General features: G+C 32.2%; 1 protein-coding gene across 9 annotated transcripts in view; it reads left to right on the top strand.

Moving 5' to 3' along the window:
* The window catches only part of Slc16a7 (solute carrier family 16 member 7), a 170,063-nt gene extending 144,737 nt beyond the window's left edge, over positions 1-25,326 (top strand). For all 9 annotated transcript variants that reach the window (XM_040280400.2, XM_040280399.2, XM_013363054.4 and 6 more), the window contains 3 exons: positions 11,296-11,439; positions 14,447-15,262; positions 18,613-25,326. In XM_040280400.2, the coding sequence (XP_040136334.1) occupies positions 11,296-11,439; positions 14,447-15,262; positions 18,613-18,884 (1,232 nt within the window). In that variant the 3' untranslated portion in view covers positions 18,885-25,326. The remainder of the gene's footprint in view (positions 1-11,295; positions 11,440-14,446; positions 15,263-18,612) is intronic.
* Positions 25,327-27,135: the final 1,809 nt, after the last annotated feature.

The raw sequence follows: 27,135 nt of genomic DNA, 5'->3' as shown, positions 1-27,135 counted from the left end.
AATTATGTTGATTCCCTGGAATGAATATACAGGACTAATTACTTAAGCTTTGTAGCACTTTACAATATACTAGAACTTATGTAAAAAGAGCACAAGCCATATTAGAAAGCACATTCTCTTGGTACTTTGTCCCTTGTATTCAAAACACAAACATACACCAACACATCTAAACCTACACTAGGTAGAAAATCAAATACTGTACTGCACAGTGGCAGGGAGACTGAGGCAAGTGGACCTTATAATTTGGTTAGGAATATTTGCTCATAAACTAACACTCTTTTAAAGAGACACATTAAAGTGAATGGAGAACATATACACATTTCTAAAATGGCCTTTAGCTTGGAATATGTGTTGTATATTTTTTTTGTTTTGTATGTGGTTTAGAAAAGAAAAAAGATTAAGAAGATTGAATATCTTCTTTTAAAAAGATATTCTACCTATAATGTATGATATAATAAATGTTGGCATCATGCCAATGTAGTGATGGTGGCATCCTAAGACAATCTTAAAGCTATTCAGAAAATAAATTTTTTGAATTAAATGATATTTATCATCTACTATGTGAAATTAAAATTTTCTATGCCTAACTAAATTATAAATATGAGAAACCTTCAGCCCATACCACACTTGAACTGAAATTCTAGTAACACAAATATGCAAATGAATATAACATAATACAACATAATATATAACAAATATATAAGTGAATATAACATAATGTATGTATTTAAAGAGAGAGAGAACCAAAGCAATTAAAAGGTTAAGGAATTATATTAAAAAGATGAGTATATAGAATTCTTTAAGGCAGTATCATTTAAAACTAATTGTGAAGTGCAGATGAAGGAAACATAGCATTTTTAGCAAATATATAATGTTTTATAGGACTTCATGTAATATTCTATGCATAGTAATAGATATGAGAAAAAAATTCTCAAGAGTGCAATGTTTTTGCATCCTTTGGAAATGGTCATGTTGCTTGTTATTTGCCTAAAACATAATAATCCTCAATTTACAAATTCCTTTTCCTGACTTGTTCATGGAATATTTAAGATGTTTTCTTTTCTTTCTTTCTTTCTTTCTTTTTTTTTTTTTTTGAGAAAAAGGATAAAGAAGGTTTATTGCTTTGCTAGCAAAGGAGAAACACAGGCACTCAAGTCACAGAGACTGTGGTTCTGCCCCTCAGCAGGAACTGGGGGGTGGGGGAGTTTTTGAAGAGGTGATTCAAAGGCTACATTCCACATGTTCTCTGTCTGGAATTGTAATTCATTTCTTAATTTGAGAGTCATTTCTAAGATCTTCTGGTACTATCCCCAAATCTGGATTACTTCATTCCTATAGTGGTGTGAATTCAAAGACAGAAAAATCTGCCTAAAATGGGGAAGAAAGGTAATCCTATTTTCCTCTGTGATTAGGGACAGGGGAGAGATTAGGGAGGAACCAGGAGAAAGGAAGAGAAAGAAACGTCCATTTTAAAAATCAGTTCTAGTGGCCGAACAGCAAGGGCTATATTCAAATCATAAAGTGGAACACAGTTACAGTTCCCCACTGTGAATTTTTATATTCTATTTCTATGGAAAAATGGGCAATGACTTCTCCAACTTGCTTTCTGCTAAAAGAGGACAACATTGAGGGAATTAACCAAAAGTCCTTATTTTCCATCAGGTATGGACAGTTAAGGATGTTCAGCATCATAGCAGTTCAGAGGTCCACAATGGCAGATGGCAGATGGCAGGACAAGGCATACATAGGGAAAGGATCATGCTAAGATAACAGTAAACAAGACAGCAATGCATTCCTTTTTTGTAAACAAGTAGCACAAAAGCAATTAGTATTTCAGCCAGTCTCTGAAAACCATGAAGACAGTAACTCATAATCAAACCATGAAAATCAAATCAAGTTTATCAATGTAGGAGGTTAGGAAGATTTGTAGGCCTATGAGATCAGGCTCAAATTAACTCAGGAAAAACTTAGGAATCCAGAGTCCTCTGTGATTATTATTAGGCACTTGCACATAAGAACCATTCTTTTATAACCAGTTTACTTACTTGTGGTAGGGCTGACACAAGTGTACATCTTAAGTTACATGAAACAAACAAACAAAAAAAAAAACCATTCTTTTTTCTTTTAATGGCCACTTAGGAATGTGCTTAGGCTATATTCTCCTCCCTGTTGTGTAAGACCAAGTTGGTTAAAACTGAGATTCCTCAGAGGTCACCCTTAGGGACCTGTGCAAAACCTCTTGGCTCCTTTCTGTTTTTCTCTACCAGTGGTGCCATCTGCCAGGGTGGATCAGGGTCTTGTTGGACAGACTCTCTGAATTATATATCCACATTTTAAAAACTCTGTAGAGATTAATATATTCCCACATTTAGTTGAGCATGATAAATTTGAAAAATATCAGAAGCACTTTAAATTATCCATGTTAGATCTACTGAGATAATTCTTTGAAACTAAATAAACTTTCAAGCTTTGGAAAAGGAAATATATAGTAAGTAGATGTTAACTACTTGTTTAGTATGAGAGTATTAACAGATTTTGTGAAATTATTGATATGAGCTAGATTTTTCTAATATTATATTAGGATCTTTTAGAATGCAAGTAAGGAATAACCCAATGTCCATTGGTAAATAAATAAAAAAAGTTCAGTGATGTCTTCTCACATTGAGTCTGTACATAAAGCAACTCCTGGCTTGGCTGATTCATTGACCTTTTCATCTAATCAGGGCTTCATTATCTATCCCATCTACCTTCAGGCTAATGCTTCACAGTTCAAAGATGTCCATGGCATCTCCAATACCATACTCTCACAAAAACATCCAGAAGCATTTGCTTTCTTTTTAAAAGTGAGGAAAGTCTGTTTAAGAAGCTCCCAGAAGAATTTATCCTATATTAATTGCTCCCAAATGCATACATTCAAACCTGTGTCTAGTACTGATGCTGAGCCATCATGATGAGCTTATGGTACTTGTGATTCACCTCTCAGGTTGGGCCTGGAGCCTCTCAGAGAAGTATAGGTATATAGTAAAATGAGGATTTGATTAGGAAAAAGGAAAGGTTTGTAGCTCTTGAGAAGGCAACTAGCAGTTGTTGCAACACAGTCTTTATGTTTCCATTTTCTTAAAAATTATTGCAAAGAGCAGCAAATGCAATGTATAAATAATGTGAAATGCAATGTTACATGTAATACTGTTTTTGAAATGAGCATCATACATGTAAAAGAGAGTGAATCATTTCTTTCCCCCAAAAAGTTCAGAGAAATGATAACAGAATACTTGAGCAATCTTTCCAAACTGTTAATTTGAACCTGTTTCCAAATGTACAAAATAGACACTAAGTAATAGTACCAACTTGTAATGATGTAAGATTTTATGCATAAAGAGCTCAGAATAGCATCATGTGCTGAAGAAATCTTGTGTTTATTACTACCTAACCATTGTACCAGCCTCAGAGAAGGGAAAATCTTTCCTACTGGAACATAATGTAGCCTGTAAACACTAGGAAGTCCTTGCTGTTGTTGTCCGTGGGTACAGAGAATTAGAATGGTCACTTTCACCACTCTTTGAAAAAAGTGGTTTGAAAAAAGTGGTATTTAATACAATTTATTAAATATTTAAATTTATTAAAATTTAATGTCAATTTGTCCTCTTTCCTCCCTTCTCTCATACAAATAGCAGATAATCCCTTTTAAATTAGTGGACAAATGAATTTAGAATTTCTTATAAGAGAGAAGAAAATAAGAAAAACCCCCAAATAACTATGCTTTTATAAAGCAAAATTGAAGAAATCGTCTCACAAACAGGCCAATGACTTTGAGATTTGTGAAGAAAGAAAAATATTCAGGGTGGAAAATATGGCAAATGAGCTAGATAGATAGATAGATAGATAGATAGATAGATAGATAGATAGATAGATAGACAGACAGATACATCTTAAAATAGCAGTTTAGATTTAGCATTGAACTTTGGAAGCTTCATCTATTTGTATGGTGAGAATATGCTCCCTGAGGAATTGTTATGTCTACTGAGACCTGATTATGAGAAAAATAAGCCATTTCTATATTATATATGGCTTCCAAGATCCCCCATTCCAGTTATGCCCCAAGTGTACCTAGCACACTAATCCCTTTCCTTTCCCTGCTTTCTATCACTGTCCACACCATTCATTCAGAAATTTTGTATGTTGTCTTATGCACTTGAAATACTAATTGAATGTTGATTAATACACTACCAGTGTCTTCAGTGGACACGGAGAAATTTTTTCGTCAAACTGAATGAGCCCTAGTAAATCACATTGAGGCAATTATCCTTAAGGATGTCCCAACTGAATATAATTTACTGTATAGTATTTTAACTCCATCCTTTGTAAAAGCAAATGCAATACCTACTTCATAATTATTCCCCCCATGTTTTTCATTAACCTAAAATGAAAGATCATATATACAGAAAAATAAGGTGAACTTTCAATCCCAGATCAAGGCAGGATAAAACTCAATAAAACAAATAATGAAGACAATCTCATCCTCCATTCAAATAAAAATAGTAAGCTTCCTAATTCAAAACATCTGTTTGAAAAATCTTTAAAATACAGAAAGCTACTGTTAATAAGCACACATGCTTACACACACACACACACACACACCCTATTGTAGTAAACACAAATAAATTTCTATAATTGCAAACCACTTTCTCCCAGTCCTGCACTAGTGCTTTTTGTCATTTGATTTGACAAGATACCACATATACAAATTTGAAATAAAGCAAATGGAAAATAAATTATGACTCTTTATCATTTCTTCTGTTAGTATTTATGCCATGCATAAATATTTTATATAGCTCCAATTGATGGGGAATTCCAATTCATAGTTTCAGATTGATAAAATATATTTTATGAAATGTTCATTACATTACATACAAATTTTCTTGTAGAATTTATCATGTAGTTTTGCACTATCCAGAAGAAATAAAAGCAAGCACTTTGAATTCAGATTTATAAAACATAATAACAATATATGAAACAGACTTGTTCATTTATATGTAGGTCAGACATTTTTAAAATATGTCACCTCAAGCTCATCTGTTTATAATTATATGCATAACTCTAAATTCAGCAGTAGGAAAGATATGGCCTAGTACTTGTATTCAGAGTCCCTAAGACCACTCTTAGCTTCAATGATTTGTTCAAAGTACTCATGGACTTAGCTGACCTATGAGGCTACCTCTTTCTCATGGCTATGATTTATTAGAGTGAAGGAATGAAGAAAAAATCAGCAAAAGGAAAATATGTAATGAAAAGTCCAAAGGAAACCAGGTATAAACTTATCAGAATCCTCTCTCAGAGGAGTCACACTAAATGGGCATAATTCCTCCAGCAACCCATTAGGACAACATGTATGAATTGCTTTCTGTCAGAAAGCTATTGAGACTTGGTGCATAAGGTTTTTATTAGTGAACTGGTCACATAGATATTCTCTGCCTTCCATGAACCAAAATTTTAGACTCCCAGGAGGAAAAATTAGCATACATACATTATATTATTATTTTAATATAATAAACCACATTGCTTATTTGATGGTGAGCATGAAACACATTGTACAAGCATTTTTGGTGTAGTCACCCCTCTTACCATTTAGAAAATCATAGGTTTGCTCCTGAGATTCAAGCTCCCCACTGCCAGACAGGGGCCAACTTTGCAACAGTCCTTTCTCTGGATAGCAGTCTTAGTCCTGCTATGCTAAATCTTTTCTGCTCAGTAGTTAAGAGCACAGTTTGGTAATCCAATGACCCTGGGCTCATATTTTACACTTAACTACTTCATATTAATGTGACCTTGAGCAAGTTATTTAAACACTTTGCACCTCAGTTTTATCAACTGTTAAAAAGCCTTAATTAGGCAATTATATCATAAGAGTGCCATGAAAAGTATATGTAATTAAAGCATGTACAATTCTTAACACACTGTCTACAAAGAGTAATGCTCAATAAATGTTGATGACTAATAATGGTGTATGGCAACTGCCTGCAAAAAGCTTGGAATAGGATGCATTAACAAGATTCATAAAATATATAGAAAATAAATTCTCTGTGTGTGTGTGGCGTGTGTGTGTGTGTTACCAACTGTAAGTGCACCAAGAGTGTTGAAAATAGGCAAACAGTTTTGAAATTTAAAGGAACTCACAAAATATTTCTTGCTGAGATAAATGAGCAATATTTTAAGTGCTGTGAAGCCACAGTAGTAAAAGATGATGATTGCTTATCTTTCAGAAGACAAGGACCTAGCTGATATGTGGATAATAATATACTTATCCTCGTGCCACTCTCTGACAAAGTCCTTCTTTATGGTTTCATGAAAGTGGCTGTTATTCTTGAGAATAAAATTCTGAGATGGATTGGAAACATGAATTAGAAGGATAAGTGTGAGTTAGAAGATTAAGTGGCTAGCCGGGTCTGGTGGCACAGGCCTATAATCCCAGTTACTCAAGAAGCTAAGGCAGAAGGATCTCAAGTTCAAGTCCAGCCTGAGCCACTTGGCAAGATGCTCAGCAACCCTGTCTCAAAATTAAAAAGCAAAAAGAATGGGGGCATGTATTTCAGTGATAAATCACCCCTGGGTCCAATCCCTAGTACTAAAAAAAAAAAAAAAAAAAAAAAATCGGGAATCGGGGGGATAAGTGGTTAGATAGATCAGTCTTAGACACAGCCTTACTACACTTTTATGAATGTTCTTGGAAATAAAAGATTATTATCCTGGTACTCTTGCACACCTTTGGGTGTAATTCATTCTTTTCTTATAGCTTTGTCTTTCTAATTAATATAATAAACTAAACATCTAGTAGAATGCAGAGAGCTGCTGGATAGTGGTGTGTTTTGCATTTAATGTTGGATGACTCCTAATAATAAACATTTAGAATTTTTTTTAAAAAGATCACTTTCACTCTATATTATAAGTTTAAATTGCACTCAAAACTATTACCAAATAGAAAAACTTTATGACAATTTATAAGCATTAAATATTAAGGAGGAAAGAGCTTCAGTTATGTTTAACTAGATCACTTATAAAGCATATCTCATTTTGCTAGAAAAGGAGTATAGATGACTTATATAAATACATCCTCACAGGACATTATTTAACCAAAGTACATAATTAAAAATAAAAGTTGGGCTGGGGATGTGGCTCAAGCGGTAGAGCGCTCGCCTGGCATGCGTGTGGCCCTGGTTGGATCCTCAGCACCACATACCAACAAAGATGTTGTGTCCGCCGAAAACTGAAAAATAAATATTAAAAAAATTCTCTCTCTCTGTTTAAAAAAAAAATTAAAAAATAAAAATAAAAATATTTGTTAAAATTAGACCTCTCATTGGATCTTTTTTTTTTTCAATTTGTCCTAATTAGTTATACATGACAGTAGAATGCATTTTGGTTCATTGTACACAAGTGGAACATAGCTTTTCATTTCTCTGGTAATATGCAATGTAGAGTTGCAACATATGTGCAGTCATACTTTACTGAAGCCCCCTAGAAGTTATAGAAGTGTACTCCTCAAAAGAAAAGAAAGGAAAAGAATTAACACTGTTAAACATTTTCTTTAGTGATTACCCTTAGTTAAACATAGTAATGAGGAAGAAGCCTTGGTGTGGTTATCCCAAGCTAAAGATGTAATTATTCATCATACATTGCAAATTAACTTATGACTCATAACTACATTCAAATTTTAATTTATGTAGTTTAAACCAACACATTTATACAATATTGTAATTGATTATACCATTCATCAATTTGTTAATTATTCAGCTACCACATAGAAAATGAAGTACATAACATAAATAATATTGAGAATACATTGTTTTAGTCCAAATAATTAATAAATAACTTTAAATCTATTCTGAATCTAGTATTTATCGTATCATCCATCATAGTTCTTAAAATCACATTGATTATTTCCTCCTCTGTTCAACAATGTATTGAAGACTGTAGTTGTGTTTTATTTATTATTTTCTTCTTGATGTGCTTCGACTGGTTTATACTGGAAGCTCAAGAAATGTTGCATTGAATTGATTTCAGTTAAGTTGAATTGAATTGAATCAGTTAAGTAATTTTGAGAAAAGAATTGGTGTGGAATATCATGAAACTGCCACACATAAGTTTAATAATTAATTACAGCCAATCAATTTATCATGACTCTTCCTTCCTCACAGAAAGTTATTTTAAATTATTGATATGCTTTTTAATGAAGATGCACATTTCCTAAATCATGGGGTGGTATGTTACATATAATATATATGTGGATAATTTTTCTTCTTGTCTGTTCTTCAAGGGAATTTTATGACATTAGGTACAAAATTCTATTATTTTCACTTGTGCATCTTTTTAAAACAATTTTCCCCCAACCTGTACACAGAGCTGTCTTTCATATGGTTTTATAAAAGTTTTAATATTTTGTACTTTATTTTTGAGTTATCTCTGTCTAAAATTATGTGTCATTCTTAGTCATTGTGACATATTAAATCTCATTAGACACTGATGTTTAATTTCAAAATTATATTTAAAGAATAAAAATAATATTTATATATGCATGAAATAATATGGACATATTGATGAGTGAATCTCAGTGTGTTTTAAATACTATCCATGCAGAAAATTTTAAATGCAGAGAAACAGTGCTTAGCAAATTTGTAATTTATAGTATAACTAAAAAAAATCCCTTTTTTTAATCTTTCTAGGTCAAATCTAGTCTGAGTATTTGGATCTAATGTAGTCTTTTTTTCTTTAAAGTGGTATCCCAAGTTTCAGATGACGTATAAGTTTAAGTTCAAAAGGAAACGTCAAAGCAAATCATTTACCCATTGACAGGTCCTATAAAATAATATGAATTTTCACTGACTTGAAGATGAACTCAGTTAAGTTGTACTGGTGTTTAATGATACACCAAGACAAAAAAAAATGCTGTACACAAAGTAAATCACAACACTTTCTTAATATTTATAACTTTTATAACACAAAAAGTAGACTTAACTAAAACAGATTATTTTAATGATACTAATTGTTTCTGAATGTTTTATACCTGCACACACATACACCCATGATATATACTTTTTAAATATACGTTAAATAAGTTGGATAAGCCATTCTTAGAATTTTTTCTCATTTAGTATCTGAGTCAGTTCTCAATGTTTATGTTTCATGCATAAGATTGTTCTCTTTGCTGGTGAAGCAACTATCCACCATTTTCTTTAGAAATTTCATTTGAACTGCTACACTCATTCTATAAATTTTGATGCTGCTACTTTCTTTTTTTAAAATTAGTTCTTTTTAGATATAATGACAGTAGAGAGTATTTCAACATATTATACATACATGGAGTATAACTTATTCTAATTAGGATACCATTCTTGGAGTTGAACATGATATGAAGTTATATGGCTGTCTATTCATATATGAACATAGAAAGGTTAGTCTGATTCATTCTACTGTCTTTCCTATTCCCATATTCTCTCCTTTCCCTTTATTCCCGTTTGTCTAATCCAGTGAACTTCTATTCTGTCCCACTTTTTATTGTGTGTTAGCATGTGAATATCAAGAAAATATTTAGCCTTTGTTTTTGGGAGGATTGGTTTATTTTACTTAACATGATAGTGTTCAGTTCCATCTATTTACCAGAAAATGCCATAATTTCTTTCTTTTTTTATGGCTGAGTAATATTCCATCATATATATATATATATACAGATATATATATATATATATATATATCACAATTTCTTAATCCATTCATCTGTTGAAGGCCATCTAGGTAGATTCCATAGACTTACTATTGTGAAGTGAGCTGCTATAAGCATTGATGTGGAAGTATCACTGTAGTATGCTGATTTTAAGTCCTATGTGTATATATGGAGGAGTGGGATAACTGAATCAAATGGTGGTTCCATTCCAAGTTTTCTGAAGAATTTCCACACTGCTTTTCAGACCAATTTGCAGTCCCAACAGCAATATATGAGTATACCTTTTTCCCCACATCCTTGCCAACATTAATTTTTTGGATTCTTGATTGTGGCAATTCTGACTGGTGTAGTTTTGATTTGCATTTCTCTAATTGCCAGAGATATTGGACTTTTTTTTTGATGCTGCTACTTTCTTTTTATCAGAATGGATCAACAGAAGACCTTTCATGCCTTCAGGGTTTATTTTTATATATTCCTTTTCAAATGCTCCTTTAAAATGATTAATTGAAGTGTGAGGGATTAATCATAGTTCTCTCAAGTCACAGGAAATAATAACCAAATGCAAACATGCATAGGCCATGATAGCTACATTACTGCCTACGACTGCTAACTGATGAACAGAGTTTGGAAGAAACCATGAAGTATAAACCATTCTTGTTACTAAGATAATATGATTCGAAAACAATTGGCATTTTAGAAGTAGTGATATATGGTATTAAAGAAAAATCATTGTTGAACATAATTTAAAAACTGAGCTCTAACTAATGGCATGTATGTGTTTGTATACACACATTATTCTTTTATTCTTCAATATTTTTATGAGTTCTTTTCAGTTAAGCATGACAGTAAAATCCATTTGACATAATTATAAAAGTATGGAGTGTATCTGTTCTAATTCAGTACCCAATACCACTCCTTCCCCTCCTCTCTCCCCAGTTCCTGCTCTTCTCTTTATTGAGCCTTATGCCATTTACCCAGTTATTTTTTTAAATAACTTGTAGATATAAGAGATGGTGAGATTCACATTCACATATGTACCTAGGAAAGTTATGTCAGATTCATTCCACTGTCTTTCCTTTTCCTGTCCCCCCTGCCTTCCCTTCATTTCCCTTTTTCTACTCTACTGAACTTTTATTATAAGATTCTTAGACAAGCCATTTTCACAATCCCTAGATTTTTATTGTATAAACTTACCTGCATTTTAAAAGACAATTTGGATTTCTGAGCTAAGTTTCATTTAAAATTTTTTCCACAAAAGTTGAATAGTTAGGGTCATAAAAAATCATGAACGCTTCTAATTCATTATTTCATGTGCTTTCTTATATAGAGTTATAAATAACTCATCAGCTGAAAGTGGTGGCAGATGCCTGTAGTCCACATAGAGACCTCTATCGCAAAACAAACAAAACAAAACACCCATCTATTTGTGAAGTTTTGAAAACTCCTCATTATATTCCATATGAACTAATTTTTTTCCTTGAATCATGAAAATATGCTTTTTCAACTCTCAAAATTAGCAACTATAAAGTATCAATAAATGACACCTAACTGAATATTTCTTTATCTTCTCTCTACTTTAGGTCCCATCAGCAGTGTTTTGGTGAATAAATATGGCAGCCGGCCAGTGGTGATAGTAGGAGGCTTACTCTGCTGTTTGGGAATGGTGTTGGCCTCTTTCAGTTCCAGTGTAGTAGAGCTTTACCTCACTGTGGGCTTCATTGGAGGTAAGCCAAGTTTTGTTTTTAGCTTTTATTCTTAACATTTCTGTTGTTTCAAAGTTCTGTAAAAAGCATGAACAACAAAAATACTTATTTTTTTAAATTTACTTTTTAAAACCATGTTAATTTAAAGTATTTTATCTGATCGTGCATTTAAGTACTAACTACTTTAGACTGGCTAATTTATTTCAAGAAATGAAAAAAGTTATTGTACGCATTAACTTTTAACTATTAAAAGTAGTCACTTAACTATTAAAAAACAAATGGCTTTGAATTATTTTCACTTGACTTTTTGCTCTACAGACAGTTGAGGTGGAATTGAGAAACAGACTCTCGGCTATAAATAAGTTTTTTATTTTTAAAAAACTTATTTATAGCCGAGAGTCTGTTTTTATTACTCAGAGTATTTGACTTACCACTGATAATATGTTAAAACTTGTATGAAAGAGATATTTTCTGTATGCACTGATTGAAATTCAACAATAAAATGACTATGTCTGCTTTCGGATTAGTGGTAGAGCTTTTTAGTCCTGTCCTTTCTTTTCCTCACTCAAATGAACCTGTTTAAAAGTTCAGTGAGGCAGTTTGCCACAACACAAACATGCTGAATGGCACACTGTCACTTGATTATCATGGTGCCGCATGCAGAATATCTATTGACTCTAACTAGAAATTGAACATTTAAAAGCACCAACTTTATATGCCTGAACAATAAATTATATTTAAAAATCTACAAAGTTTTAGCAAAAATTGTCTTCAATGTATTCAAGAGGCTGAGTCTTCCCTTATGCTTAGAGATAATAAGTAAACATTTCTCTGTTTTATAATGATCTGAGATCAGTCTAACCTGCAGTCATGTATCATTTCATGAAAATATAGGCTACAGTAATACTAATGTTACAACTCTTCTCTTTGCAGCCTGTCCACTTTTCCATGTGATATGGCAAAACACATTTTGATATTTTAAATGGCAACTTTCTTACATCTAAGCATTGTCATGATGAAGAGAGTGCCCTTTGCTTTGTGCAGACTATCACTATATTGAATTTGACCATGAAATGTTAGGATGGGCCTTCAAGTGGGCAATACTTAAAGATAGGATGATTACATCACCCTGTATCAGAAATACTGATTACACTATTATATTCTAATGTGTAATCTCATTCCTTTGGGCCTTGAAGGCCTTAGTAGCATCTGAAGTTGATGCTATATATATATATATATATATATATATATATATATATATATATATATATCTATATCTATGAGGGTTTTACCTTGTCATTATCAGCCAGCTTGGTTTCTGACTTTGATTTACAGAAAGCATACAGTACTAATTTTTAAATTGGACTCAGCACATACATGATGTGGGATCAGAGATAAATTAGCCTCCTTATGTCTCAGTCTATAAAACAGGGATTTTGTTGAACAATTAATGTGCAAAGTGAATACATTGTACTTTGCAGAGTACTCAGCAAATTGTTATTTATAAATAAATATTAGCAAATAATACCAATTACACTGCCGTGTGTGCAATGTCATGAAAGTTCTAGAACTTGACTTTGGCAAAAGACTTTTTGTTGTTGTTGCTGAGTGTGTGCACTCTCAGGAAGTCTGTTTCCTTCAGCAGCGGCAAACAGGTCAGTTACGGAGCCAGATTCAGATCAATTGATTTAAAGTCTTGTGTTCACTGTACCATGCCAGAAATTGTCAGCCTGGGATAAGAGCTAAAGACAAAAGTTCCAGGCGACAGAATGGGAGGGAAATGACGTAAGATAAAGAAAGTCTGAAACACAATACTTGGATTTTAGCTTAGGTTCTTCCACTTACAAGCTATTTGATCACAGGCAGGTCAGTTTTATTATTTATGAGTGGGATATAATTACACGTACTCTGCATATCTCACAGGTAGAGTTAGAGATCATGCTGTTCTGTTATTCCCCAAGGCATGTTCTTGGTTCTTTCCTGAACTTTTAGAGATCCTTCTATTCATATAAAATGTCTGTTTGAAAGAGTTGGAGTAAGTATTTGTACTTAAACCTGTAAGTCCCAGAACTTACATACTTAACCACTTTACAATACTGTTTCAATTTAAGTGAACTGTAAACATAGAAAAATGCTCACCTCTCTAGCCCCTAAAATAACCGAATAATGCCTAGGGTGCGGGGGTGCAGGGGAAAGGTACCTCACATGAATCAATTTTATGCACTTTCAAAAGTACTTTATTCATCAATAGTGCTAAATATTGCTTCAGTGGGACACAAAAGCTAATTCATTTCTCAAAGGCAATAAAACACTGCCAAGGAGTTCCCTAGACTATGGGAACACTGGCTCATAGAAACAATCAGCTTATATCCTTGAAATAAAAACATATTTCAAGTAAAGCAAAACAAAACAAAAACTTCTTTTTTATTTAGCACTTGCGTATCTACATGCATTAAATTTGGAATGTGAGGGATGTGAAGAATGAGATTAATCACTTAAAGGTTTTACTCTTTTTTATTATTTGCATAGTATTCAAAGAAATGCCTCTGGGGTAATACAAAATTTTTACAAATTATGAGCATTTTAGTCTGTCCACATTTCTTCAACTCTGAAAAGACAAATTCTTTCCATTTTTAAATTTCACTCTTGTCCACACAGAAGAAATCTATGTATTTGCAAATAAATGTATATTAAGAGGAAATGTTAATTTATCTGTGGAATTAAGTGATTTTTTAATAAGATCTAAATTCTGTCCTCCTTTCCACCTATCCAGTGATTTTTCATACATAGGTGGAAGTTCTTGTTTTTATATCTGTGCTTTAAAACATCATATGATGTGTCCAGTTATGACAACATTTTTAGATGTGTACAATTACATTTATGCTTATAATCCTCAAAAATCACTACCTGCTGCTGCATTTTCATTCACTTTTCCCCACTTGAATGTGCCTTCCAAAAATAATTTCTTATGTGAGTGGTGTAATATGTTTGTGTTTTCTTTTTTCTTCTTTTGTCTTGTTCTTTTTAGGTTTAGGTTTAGCCTTCAACCTGCAACCAGCCTTAACAATAATTGGCAAGTACTTCTATAAGAAACGACCCATAGCGAATGGATTGGCCATGGCAGGGAGTCCTGTTTTCTTAAGTACATTGGCCCCTTTCAATCAGTTCCTTTTTAATAGTTATGGCTGGAAAGGAAGCTTCTTGATTTTAGGAGGTATATTTTTGAATGCCTGCGTGGCTGGGGCCCTCATGAGACCCCTTGGCCCCAAACAAACTACTCAGTCGAAAAATAAGATCAGCATAAGAGCAGAAGATACAGAATCAAAGAAAATCCAACAGAAGAAATCGACATGGAACAAAATTAACAAATATTTAGATTTCTCCCTTTTTAAGCATAGAGGATTTCTGATCTATCTATCTGGAAACGTCATCATGTTTCTGGGTTTTTTTGCCCCTATCATCTTCCTGGCTCCGTATGCTAAGGACAGGGGAATAGATGAGTATTCCGCAGCTTTCTTGTTGTCTGTTATGGCTTTTGTTGATATGTTTGCCAGGCCTTGTGGAGGATTAATTGCAAACTCCAAACTTATCCGTCCCCGAATCCAGTACTTCTTCAGTTTTGCGGTCATGTTTACTGGAATCTGTCATCTCTTGTGCCCCCTGGCACAGAGCTACACAAGCCTGGTGGTATATGCTGTATTTTTTGGCTATGGATTTGGGAGTGTTAGCAGCGTCCTCTTTGAAACTCTCATGGACCTTGTTGGAGCTCCAAGGTTTTCCAGTGCAGTGGGACTCGTCACCGTGGTAGAGTGTGGTCCCGTTCTTCTTGGCCCTCCTATTGCTGGTAAGAATATTTCTTATCAAGGAGAGCAAAATGAATTATGCAGATAGTCATTAGCTGAGAAGTTCTTTACAGTAAATAATGTGCTTTAAATAATACTAATGGCCGAAAAAGACTGTAGGGGGATTAATTTTCATATTTTATTATGCATTTTAAAATTTCATAATTAGTTGATTTTATACCTGACTCTGTTTCAGAACCTGGACCTATGAATTTGAGAACTTAAGTTAGATTGGTAATTAGTTGCATGATTTTCAAGACTTCTATCCCGATTAGTTGTTATTTTGTGCTTTTAGGAATATTAAAAAAAAAATGTGACTTTAACATTACTGAACAGATTTCTGTTCTGCTTATATAAGAATGGGTTCACAATGTAAAATCGTGTCCTGAAAATTTCAGAATTCGTTTTTTATTCTGTTAGTTATATTTATTTGTAACTAACTGCCACGGAAGCCATACCTTTATATCACTAACATATAATACAGGGATAAAGAAAAATCCACTGAAAGTTGTTCTTTCGACTAGATAGTTTATGTTACGTATTTACAATTGATAAGGATTACCTTTATATTTTAAGATTTGAAATATTTTTAAAGATGTCTATAAAAGTGTCTATGCTAAATTAACTCAATAAAGAAAGTAATACAAGTTTAGTGCACCACCAACAAAATTGAGAAGTTGGTCTACTATTAAAAAAAAAGAAACAAAGAAAGGTAAAATAGTCATCACAGAAGTGTTAGATTTTTGTTGGACTTCCTTGTCAGTATTTTATGGCTTCCTTTTGAAATACAGTTAAGAGTACTTTTGAAAGGAAATTATATTTAGATTGAATAATGCTTCTGAACCCATGGTAAAGACACATGCATAATTACATTCTGACATCAAGACTTGTCTAGTCTTAGATTTTAAATGTTGTTAATATTAAATTATTTTCTGTGGGACAGACTTTTCCAGCAACTACTGTATGTTATTTTGGTCACTGTGAAGCTTAGATTCTTGGCCTGCCCCCTAGTGCACAGTCAGGTTAAATGCAAATTTCCCCATGTATTTAGTCAGTTGTTAAACTGCTTTCTGTGTGTCATCAAAGAACCATTTAAAAGTGGAGACATTCATGTCAAAAATGTTACTCTTAATGCCCTCATTGACTTTTGTCTTTCACTTTTTCACTTGGTTAGGAGGGCCTTAGAGCTGGCTATAAGATCTTAGTGGTGTGATTGTTGGTTTTTCCTATCCTCTAGTATTTAGGGAAGATTTTAGGTGATATGTTTCTCAGTATTGATAAAGCACCATATCCAAACAATTGTTGAAAAACAGTGAAAGCCATTAGGTCTTGTAATTTATCAGCCAGCTGATTTTCTTACAAAACAAAGCACAATTGGACTATCTTTTCATATGAAATTGATTTGACCAAATGAATTTTAGAGTTTATGCATTAGCAACAAATTCTAACTATCAAAAGAGAAAAAATTATACATTACCATGCCTGGTGATATGAAAAAAAATTAAGTCTAATCAAAGACATAGTAGATTGGCTCTAAGAATTTTTTAAAAAGTGATATGATTTTGCCACTTCTGCACATACTAAGAACCTGCATCAATATATTTTTAAGGCAGTTTCAGTTACTCTGAGTTCCTGTTGCATTAATTGGCAAATCATCATGTCATTTGATGCCGATTTGACGTAATAGATCTGGAACTCATTGTTGAAGCTTTCAGACTGTAGCATAGATATCCATTTTTTAATACTATTTCTGCCTTGTAATACTCCTTGACTCTCAGGCAGGAGTATCCTTTTTAGTATTTGATTACTACTGAAAATGTCTGGCACATAGTAAGCACATAGTAAATATTTTTGAATACTTTGGTGATTTTTTTCTGACATACTGCTGCTGCTGCTGCTGCTATTAGCCCTGGTAGTAGACCAATGAGAGGTAGGGAGTGTGTGGGTTTTATTTCTATTGATTTTTTTCAGACTGATCTTTAAGTTTTATACTCATAAAAAACTGAAGCTTTAGCTCTAGAAATCATATCTGGTTTCCTGATGCTGAAAATTTCCCAAAATACTTAGAAAGTACAATTATTAACTAATGAGGCCATGGGTCTTATGTTTTCATATTTATATTGACTATCACACAGACAGAAATATTTGACTAAAATTAGAAAGGAAAACAAAAGTTATATATACATATATAACATTTTTGTTATATATACATATATTTTGGGCTTACTCAAATGAGCTCATTCTAACACCTACCTGTTTAAACCAGAGAATTTTATTCAAATAGGTAAATATTATAAGTACTTAAATTTAAAATTGAACCTTTGACTACATTTTTAGTTAGAATGCTAGAAACTCTTGCTAAATAGCCTGACTTCAAGGGTCTATATTGGAATCACTTGGAATGCATGTGATAAGTAATATAGCTTTGTACACACTGAATTTGCTGTTAATAATTATTAAGAATTAAATGCCTTCATGAACAAGAGGAAAACTAATTACAAGCTGAAGGATTTTTAAGTCAATAAGGCTTCAGCTTATGTGGTACCAGCCTAGTTCTTCAAGGATCTCAATAATCAAATTGAACTAATGGTTTCTTCCTGATTAGTTTGGCATTGATACTGCAGACTTGGATAAAGTAAAAACAAACAAACAAGCAAAAAAAAACCTGTAATTAGACTAAAAGTGATATAACACTTGAATAAGAGTTTACGTGAAACCATATTGTAGAGTTGTTATGAATATGAAATTCAATGGACCTCAGAGTCCAAATTCTGCCGCATACTAGCCATGTAACCAGATTACTTCATAATGAGATATGATAGATCAAGTTCTTAGCCTAGAGATGGAGATAGGGAGCCATTTAGTAAGTTGTAAGCCCTGTCAAAAATAGTGTGAAAATCTTTGTGTCTGTCCTAAAGACTGCATTTTTTCCTCTTTATTGAAGAGAAAATGAAGTATGGGAAAATGACACAATCTTGATGGGCATGCTATAAGTAAATAGATAAATATATCCTTACTTACAGGAATGAGTTAAAAAATATTTTTTTCTGGTAGTTATCAGTACACAAACAGATATATACCTAATTTGTCTTAGTTGTATATTTTTATTGGAAGGAATAATTTGTAATAAATTTAATGCCCTACTATTATAATGCTCTAATTTTATGTACATACTTTTATTAAGCTTATATAGACATCATAACCTAGAATGTTTTTTCTTTGTTAAAGTCTTGTTTAACATTAATTTAAATAAGAGGTGTGTAATTTGTCTAGAGAAGAGTTTCTTTGAAATTTTTTATCATTTAATAACTGTTTTTATATGTCATCCTAAAAGATGTTCTTTGTCTCTTAGGTAAATTGGTGGATATAACTGGAGATTATAAATACATGTACTTAGCCAGTGGGGCTATTGTGGTAGCCTCAAGTATATGGCTGCTCATTGGTAATGCTATAAACTATAGATTGCTTGCAAAGGAAAGGAAGAAGGAAGAGGCAATGAAGAAGCAAATGAACACAGAGGAGTTCAGAGAATCGGAACCCTTGAGCAATGCTAAACAGGATGAAGTTACTGTCAAAATGCCAAAAGGAGAGAGTGCGCCCTCAGAAAGAGAAACTAATATTTAACAAGAATCACGCCTCTGATTTCAGTATTCCTGAATTTACTTAGAAGTTTGCTTCTGTTTTGCAAAATATTGAAAAGGTTTTTAGTTGAAACAGGCAGCCACAGATAAGAATGGAAATGAGATTTTACTCAATGGCAAATTGTAAACTAGTTCCTAAAAATTTGTTTGGATAGTTAAATTTTGAGGTTATGCATACAAAGAATCCATGCAACGAGTTTATTTCCATACTCAACTCAGAATGTGGTGGTTGAAATACAAATTTTAAAGTCTTCCAGGCAGGGACTTCTAGTGTCCATTATAGAATGAGATCTAAATCTCAAACCCTGATATAATTACTTAAAAAGAGAATCCCATAAAAAAGCCCTCTTCTCTTCACATTTCATTTTTATTTGATATTAAAGTTTAAAATAGAGGAAAAATTATTTTTCTCCTCATACATACTCACACACAGAGAGACGCACACATACACACATATACATAAACATATACACTCATGTACATACCCACTTGAACACAGAGTATATGGAGAACAAAAGAAAATAAATAAATTTGAAAAGGATATTATTGTAGTCACTTGTTCATTTTTTAAAGTAAAAAAAAAGTCCATGGAAACAAAAAGAATGTATATTTGCATACTGTTTTACAATGTGGATTTTAAAGACAGGCACATAGATGAAAAGGAGGGTGGTCTTAATTCAGAAATGTAAGTGGCTGCTATTTAAAAAAGCACTTCTGTGTATAAAATAAGTCTGAGAAAAAAAGAAAGACTCCATTTTATACCATTACTTTTGGGCATTCTTAGACTTGATTGATCCACACCCAGGATTTCTTTGAAGGGGTTTCACTAGTGCCTGGTGCTAGAGAATAGAGCCCTCAAATAATTTTCAGAATTCTTACTTAATATGTAAGTCAAACTAAAGATCTGAATGACAACTAGCAATGAGCTACATCCATTAATCTTAACAGGATTTTAGTTTTTAATCCACAAATTAAGAACCTGGGATTTCTTTTAACTAGGCCTCAATTTAGTTTCACCATCATACTGAAATATCAAAGAAGAATGAATCTGAATCCTAGCTGATAAGTTCATAAACAGACCGAATCCTAATTTTTTCCAATCCTTAGCAGTGATCTAAGGTTCCTGTTATGCGCAATCCACGTAGTATAGCTAACTAAGATTGTGAGGTCATTTTATTGAGCCTTCTAAACTCCCTTCTAAACTTCCTCCCTTCCAAAACAAACAAACAAAAAATAAATAAAAGCAAGATCAAAGCACAAACAGGTCTTTTCCTCAGCCACTGAAAATGGCTATAGGAATGGTAGCTCTTGAAAATTTTGCCCTCTTACTTATTACACTATGCTGCCTGTGACTCTAAGCAGGAAACTATTAAAAAAAAAAAAAAAAAGCCCTAGAAGTATAGACTGTGTGGCTTGGAATTGTGAGTGTGGTTAATACATGATGGCAAGAACCTTGGCAGATTGCAGCCCAGGTTAACTCAGCAGTTTGTCATTTTCCTGTGTGAAAACATCTGAGAGTCTAAATTTCTCTTTAATACAGGCACATTTGATAGTTCTGTGCTTTCAAAACTACAAATATCATAGCTAAAATGATAAATATTTACACCTACAAATCTAAAGATTAATATTCTGATTAATAAAAAGCATTTGTAATATTATTATTGAAGTGATGTCACCCTTCATATGTCCAAAAAACTTTGTTTTTCTTTTTCTTTTTTTTTTTTTATTGCAGTAGAGGCAGGTGCTATTCTTATTTCTAATGAGACTGTACCTGGACACCATGCTTTTGTAAGAGTTCACATTAAAGATTTGATCTTTAAAATTTTTGCACTCTTTAAGCATGTGGCTCATATTTAGGGAGTGATATAAATTTTTTTTTCATTTCAGATTTGCTTTTTTGCATATGATAGGATGTTTATATTTTTCAAATATTGAATAAAACAAGATGTGCCAAGATCATAGATAAATAAATGAAGAAAAATGTGACATTATATGGCTGTTTTTCATTAGTTTCACTCAATCTTGATTCTCAAATTAACTAGTTTTATATTATTAGTGCTTTTGTATTCAATTCTAACTCATCCTATGAAATGCAACATGGTTGCTGTGTAGTATTTCTCCAGTTATAAACACTTCCGTAAAAATACCTTGCATTCTCTGAAAATACACATCTAAACTAATACAGGTATCAGACTCCAGGAAGGAATAATTAACAAAGTAATGATCTTGGAGTTTTGGTTCTTAAAACCATATCCTTATCACGGGCTAGTAGAGACTTTCTGTGGGGTGCATTCCATTGCCTTCTCCGTGGGAAGAGGTTTATTTGCCAACTGAAGAGTCAAGTCAAACCAATTTATACTTGCTTTGCTGCTCTTTGGTTGCCTTCCATTATCTCTTCATTTTTAACATTGATTATATTAATTTTTTAGGGAAAAAAAGGAAGAAAATTTGCAGATTCAAAGTATGATGTCATATATAGAGTCATGCCTGAGAGTGCACAGTCATAAAGTCATAAAAATACATGCATATTACCCCGAAAAATTAGTCCAGAACACACATGAAACATAATATAAAAACATACTGGATTAAGAATTCTTTCGGCATATTATAAGTCATTCTACTTGTTCACTTTTATTACTTCACCTCCAATCATTGGAAGAATAATTACAGAATCAAAGATTGAGCAAAGAATATTGGCCCAGAACTTTCATTTATTGCATAGTCACACAAGTGGAGGAGTAAATATATTTAGCCTCTGTGTCTGAAAAATTAGTGCTGAACATATTTCTTTGCCTAAGTAACAATAGAGTTTAGATGTTCAAGATAGGAAGCAAAGTCAATTACTGCTAAAGTTCCTACTAGACTCTCTTGCCCACCATGGAATTTATAGGAGGATTGTCATAAACCAGTGTACCAAAATAATTTATGATCACTGTCTATTTTGCCATTTGTGTTAACTTAGCATCCCTTATATTTCAGTATTTATCCTTAAATATTTCTTCACATTTTCTGACAGATCATCGGGTATAGACTTGTCCTGACCTGTCCACATCCTCTTTCCTAATGCTTTTTAGGTCAACTTAAAAAAGAAGGGGCCAGGTTATAGTATATTTCACATGGGAAGACCTGATTTTTTTCTCCGTATTAATTCATATGACTCATTGATTTCACTTGTTTGGTACCAGATTCCAACTAAATTAGTTCATGGGCCCACAGGCTTCACCTGGACACCAGAAAATAAGTGAAACACTTAGGTTTGATAGGTCTAAACGTGCATTTTAAAATCCTGGCACTTTATACACATCATTTTCTGCCTATAAAATGACAAGGGTATTTAAAAGAGGAAAAGACACCATATAAATATTTTTTATATGGATGCTATAACCTTGATAAATTAGTTAAAACTTTTTTCATCGAAAATCTTTTTTTTTAATCTTATTGTGTAGAATATTTCAGACTTTTAATAAAATTAAAATAATAAATGTAAGACTCAATTTAATTAGGGAGAAAGAATACAAAGTGAGAAGGAAACTAATATTTATGTATCATATATTTTGCTTATATAATGCCTTTTAATATTCAAACCAAAGCCATGGTAGAAGTAATTAACTTGATATAATTAATGAGTGGAAACAGAAACAGACATAAAAAGAATCTCAGAAAAGTCCCCAAAGTTAAAAAGTAGTACATGACCAAACCAAAATTTAAACTCAGGTTTACCTAAAAGCAGAAAAGAGCCCCTCCCTGGGGTATTCACTACCATGTTGCTTCCAAATAGAAACTACAGAGGCAAAAGTAGATAAAGTATAGATACAAAAATGTAAACATTATATGGTAAACAAATTAGATTTTACTGAAATTTGTATTATTTATTCAGTGTTTATTAGAGAATATGTTTGCTATAAACTGAATATTATTTCAAATTGCTTGCTTTTTTTAGACAATGAAAATTATCCCAAGTTATGGTGATGATTATGTAGTAGCCATAATTATTTTAAAGTGACTTTTTTTCTCATAAAAATAGCAGCATATTTATATGACTCAGGCATAATAAATTTTCCCTGAAGTTGGATTTAGAAGGAGAATGATATTTACTGTGGATAAGGAATTCCTATACTGGCTGCTATTTATTATAATGTAAAAAGTGAAAACTACTTACTATAATAAAACAGTATATTTAGAATTTTAGTGATTATCCCCATTTGTAGGATTATCCAAAGCTGCCATAAAAGGAGTTAAGAGATTCAGAGTATTTGATTTATCCTTATAATATGTATTTCTTTTCATTGTTCAATACTGCTTCCCCTGAACATATTACTTTTCAGGTTTCTCTGAACATCTATGTCATCATTCATTTTTTATCATTGTTGCTTCATCTTCTCCCTCTGGACTCTTGAAATCCTGAGAATGTGTTTCTCCTACCTCTATTGAGGGATGCACTTCTAATGCACTGCTTTCTTTATGACCTCATGATGAATCCGGTCCTATCTATTTGTGATTTGGAAAATAGTTGTCCTGACGCCAACTGTATATACTTATCTTTCCAAATAAGGGAACTCCTGTGACTATAGATATGAGGTTTCCTGGACAGTGAATAAGCTTATGTTCTAAGTGTTTTATTAGTATAGTTTTCCTTACGCACAATAAATATATAATTGAATGTGATTTTAAAGAATCTTTTAAAAAAAAAGTCTTCCTATCCTTGGCACTTATTATCATGAATGTTTCTGTTTTTCTTGAAGTGCCTGACACTTTTAGAAACAAAGCTGACCATCACAGCATTGCTGTATATATCAACCTGTAGGCTTTGGCAATGCAGTAGTATCACTGATAAAACATATCAAGTAAATTTCTTACCATAGTAGTTTATAAAACCAAACATTAAATTTATGGATATGAAAAACTAAAATTAAAATCTTGACTTTCTCATCTCACCTTTTTTCTTTTAAGATTTTTGACCTCTGCATATCCATATGCATGATCATGTTTGTGAATCCACTGAAAAGCTCAGAAGCCCAAATATCAGTATTTAACTATAATGTCTGTGTTATTGAAATCATGTTCATTTTTGTTGATGCAATTAAAATGAGTAATTTTCTGAGTTCACGTCATTTTTTATAGTTCTGATTTTTATAGTTTTGATTTTCTGTTCTGTGTTATCAGTTGTTCTTATGCTGTAGATTTGAGCTCATTACAAATTTCTGCTATGTGATTTTGGTCTTCTCTCTCCAAATGCTTTTTCCTCAGTTCAGGTAGGGACAGATTACATAGGAATTGCTATAGTTATTTTATGAATGATAATTTTTAAATGTCTACCTTAAGAGCAAAATTAACATTGACTTTGGTGGTGTATGGAAATTCTTAGACCAAGTTACTTCTCCATTCCAACCCCCTGCTGCTCTACCTTTTCTCTCCCTTTTACTCTAATTATTTTCCTTTTTTTTTTAATGTTGAGATAACTTTCTTTAACCTTTTTACTTAATCATAGACAGTTTTGCTATGGAATTTTGTTTCTTTGGTGGATTTGGTTATACACCCATTATTTCCCTGATCTTTATGTTTTTCTATCTTTATCTGTACTTCTTAATGAGATGAGCCATGTTCAGGAATAACTAGGTAAGCCAGCATTCACTGATCATAAATTTATTAACATTGCAGCAAATATTTTTCTTCACATGATAAAACAGTTCTTTTGTTTCTTTGTTTTTAATTCAAAGATAACAAAATAAGCTAGAAAAACTCTGTTGTATGAAAACACTGGTACTGACCACTCTACTAAGGCATCATAAGTTGGTAAAATGTTCTGCTCAGAAAAAGAAAAGGATGGGATTTTCATCTCATGAGTTTCTGGGTAGAATTTTAAAACATTATTTTTATTCAGACTTCTATTGTGTTTTATTTTTTTTTCCTTTTTTTACTTTCATATGTATCTAACAAGTTTTTTTAGTTAGACCAAATTAATTTATATATTTTGTTCATTAACATACATCACCAATATCCGACATGTTATTCATAGACTTTATTTTTCTAAGACCTATTATTTCTAGTTAAAGTATGAATTTCTGGATTTAGTAAAATAAGACATGTGAACTGAAATATTTATTTTCCAAACATTAGATATAATTGTATTTTGATTTGTATTTTGTTTTAACATATTTATACACCGAAAGATGTACTCAATTAATTTGTTACATCTTCTCAACCCTCCAAACTAATTTTGTTAGACATCCACATTTTAACAGTACTAGACCATAGCAGATTAAGGGCTTTGCCTAAATATACACCAATCCTCTGAATTAATGCAGGGTTGGAGATGGAACCCAGGTCCTTTGACTCCAAAGACATTTTCTTCTGTATTGCACTATGTAAGCCATTCTGTTTGAACTGATGACTTTTATAGAGTGAATAAAATATTTTCCTAGAAACACACTTGATAAATTCTTTCTATTCCATATGGATATTTTCTCCAATCATACTTTGTAAAATCATGTTTCCAAACTTAGTTTGAAAATATTTGCTGATTGCAATAGTAGATAATTCTGGATAAATCAGAAGTAATATCTACTGGGATGAATGATTTTACACAATACATGTTGTTATAATAATATCAAAGTAATCTAAAATACCAATATTATGCTAATAGAAATAATATTTCAGTATTCCAGTAATTACTTTTTTGCTTACATTTATATTTTAAAAGTAGCATTCATGCATTTGTTCCCTAAATTAAAATGCCAGAATATAGAAAATAAAAGTTTGTGAATTATTAAATTGCATGCCAGAAATTATTGTCATTGTATTACTTGAGGAGATCATGCCTACAATCTTAACCTAAGAACCTGAAGATATGTTAAGAAAATAATTAGAATATGGTCTATCCCCCAAAAATATTGGTTTTGAAATGGTAATCTCCCCTAATTACCAATACTAAAATGCACAACAAATGTTTGGAAACAGTATAACTAGAGCTTCTTTTGTGCTGGAAATACCATCTATCTCCAGATAGATAGATACTCTTTCTAAATTATCTCTGTTTCATATGACCTCAGAAAATAACAAGAACAACAAAAATAATCAATTATTTTTAAAGGATTCTTGGAGGAAGAGTGGTTGCTTTTTAGAGCTTTGTTCCAGAAAAAACGTAAAAACAATAATCAGCGCTTAATATTTGTTTGCTCAATTCATTGTTTGTCCCTAAACACATCTGAGGTCAGTGATGTGTTCAATTAGATTCAGCCAAATTAACATTCCTTTACTGTTTCCAGTACATTGCCATTGTGATAGGAGGCAGTCTCAGTACTTTCAATGTGTGCATGTAATAAATATAAGGCACCTTCATTTATAATCAGGACAAAAATGATGTCATATTTCCGTCACAGTCTGTCGGTATAGTAATTCCTATGTGGGAGATGAATGAGCATAGTCTTTTGAAATATTTACTAAAATTGGCATGTGATTTGAAGTTTTCATATAAAGTATTTCCTCCCAAATATGTTAAACTCATTTTAATTAAATATTTCCTAGATTGAATAATTTCCCATTTTTAAGAAATTTTTGAAAAATTTTATTTAATAGTTTACATTCTTTCAACAAATACTCCTTTCTCATCCCAGTATAAAACTGGAGCAAATATTAAAAATTAAGATTTTTTTTTTTTTGGTATTGGGAATTGAACTCAGGGGCACTCAACCACTGAGCCATACCCCCAGCCTATTTTGTATTTTTTTTTTTAATTTAGACACAGGGTCTCACTGAGTTTCTTAGCACCTCGCTTTTGCTGAGGCTGGCTTTGAACTCTCGATCCTCCTGTCTCAGTCTCCTGAGCCCCAGGAATTTTAGAAAAAGTAAGATTTTTGAAATAAAAGTTATACATAGCATGTTACTAATATTAAAATACACATATGTAAGACATTCCTTGGCCATAGCCACACCCAGCTACCTTTTCAAGAATTCTTTAAGAGATTGGATTTAAGGGTTAATCTGTGCAAGTGTTTTTAAAATATAAATTATATCTTGTGTTGTAATTTTATGACTTTTAAGTTTAAAAAATATAATGAAATTTCTTTGTTCTATAGTATTTTAATGACTGCTGAACAAGTTGCCACATGGCTTATTGACTGTGGTTAGTTACTCTGATAAAATAAAGAGTAGTTTTGCTTGACACATAAGAGGATTCAATTAGTTGTTTTTATATGATGTGAATTTTGATTGTCCTATTTCATTTCTTTTAAAAA

The sequence above is a fragment of the Ictidomys tridecemlineatus genome, chromosome 6 (genome assembly GCF_052094955.1).
Source record: "Ictidomys tridecemlineatus isolate mIctTri1 chromosome 6, mIctTri1.hap1, whole genome shotgun sequence".
NCBI classification, from domain to species: Eukaryota; Metazoa; Chordata; class Mammalia; order Rodentia; family Sciuridae; genus Ictidomys; species Ictidomys tridecemlineatus.
The sequence above is the reverse complement of the archived record's forward strand: the minus strand, read 5'-3'. Positions and strand labels throughout refer to the sequence as shown.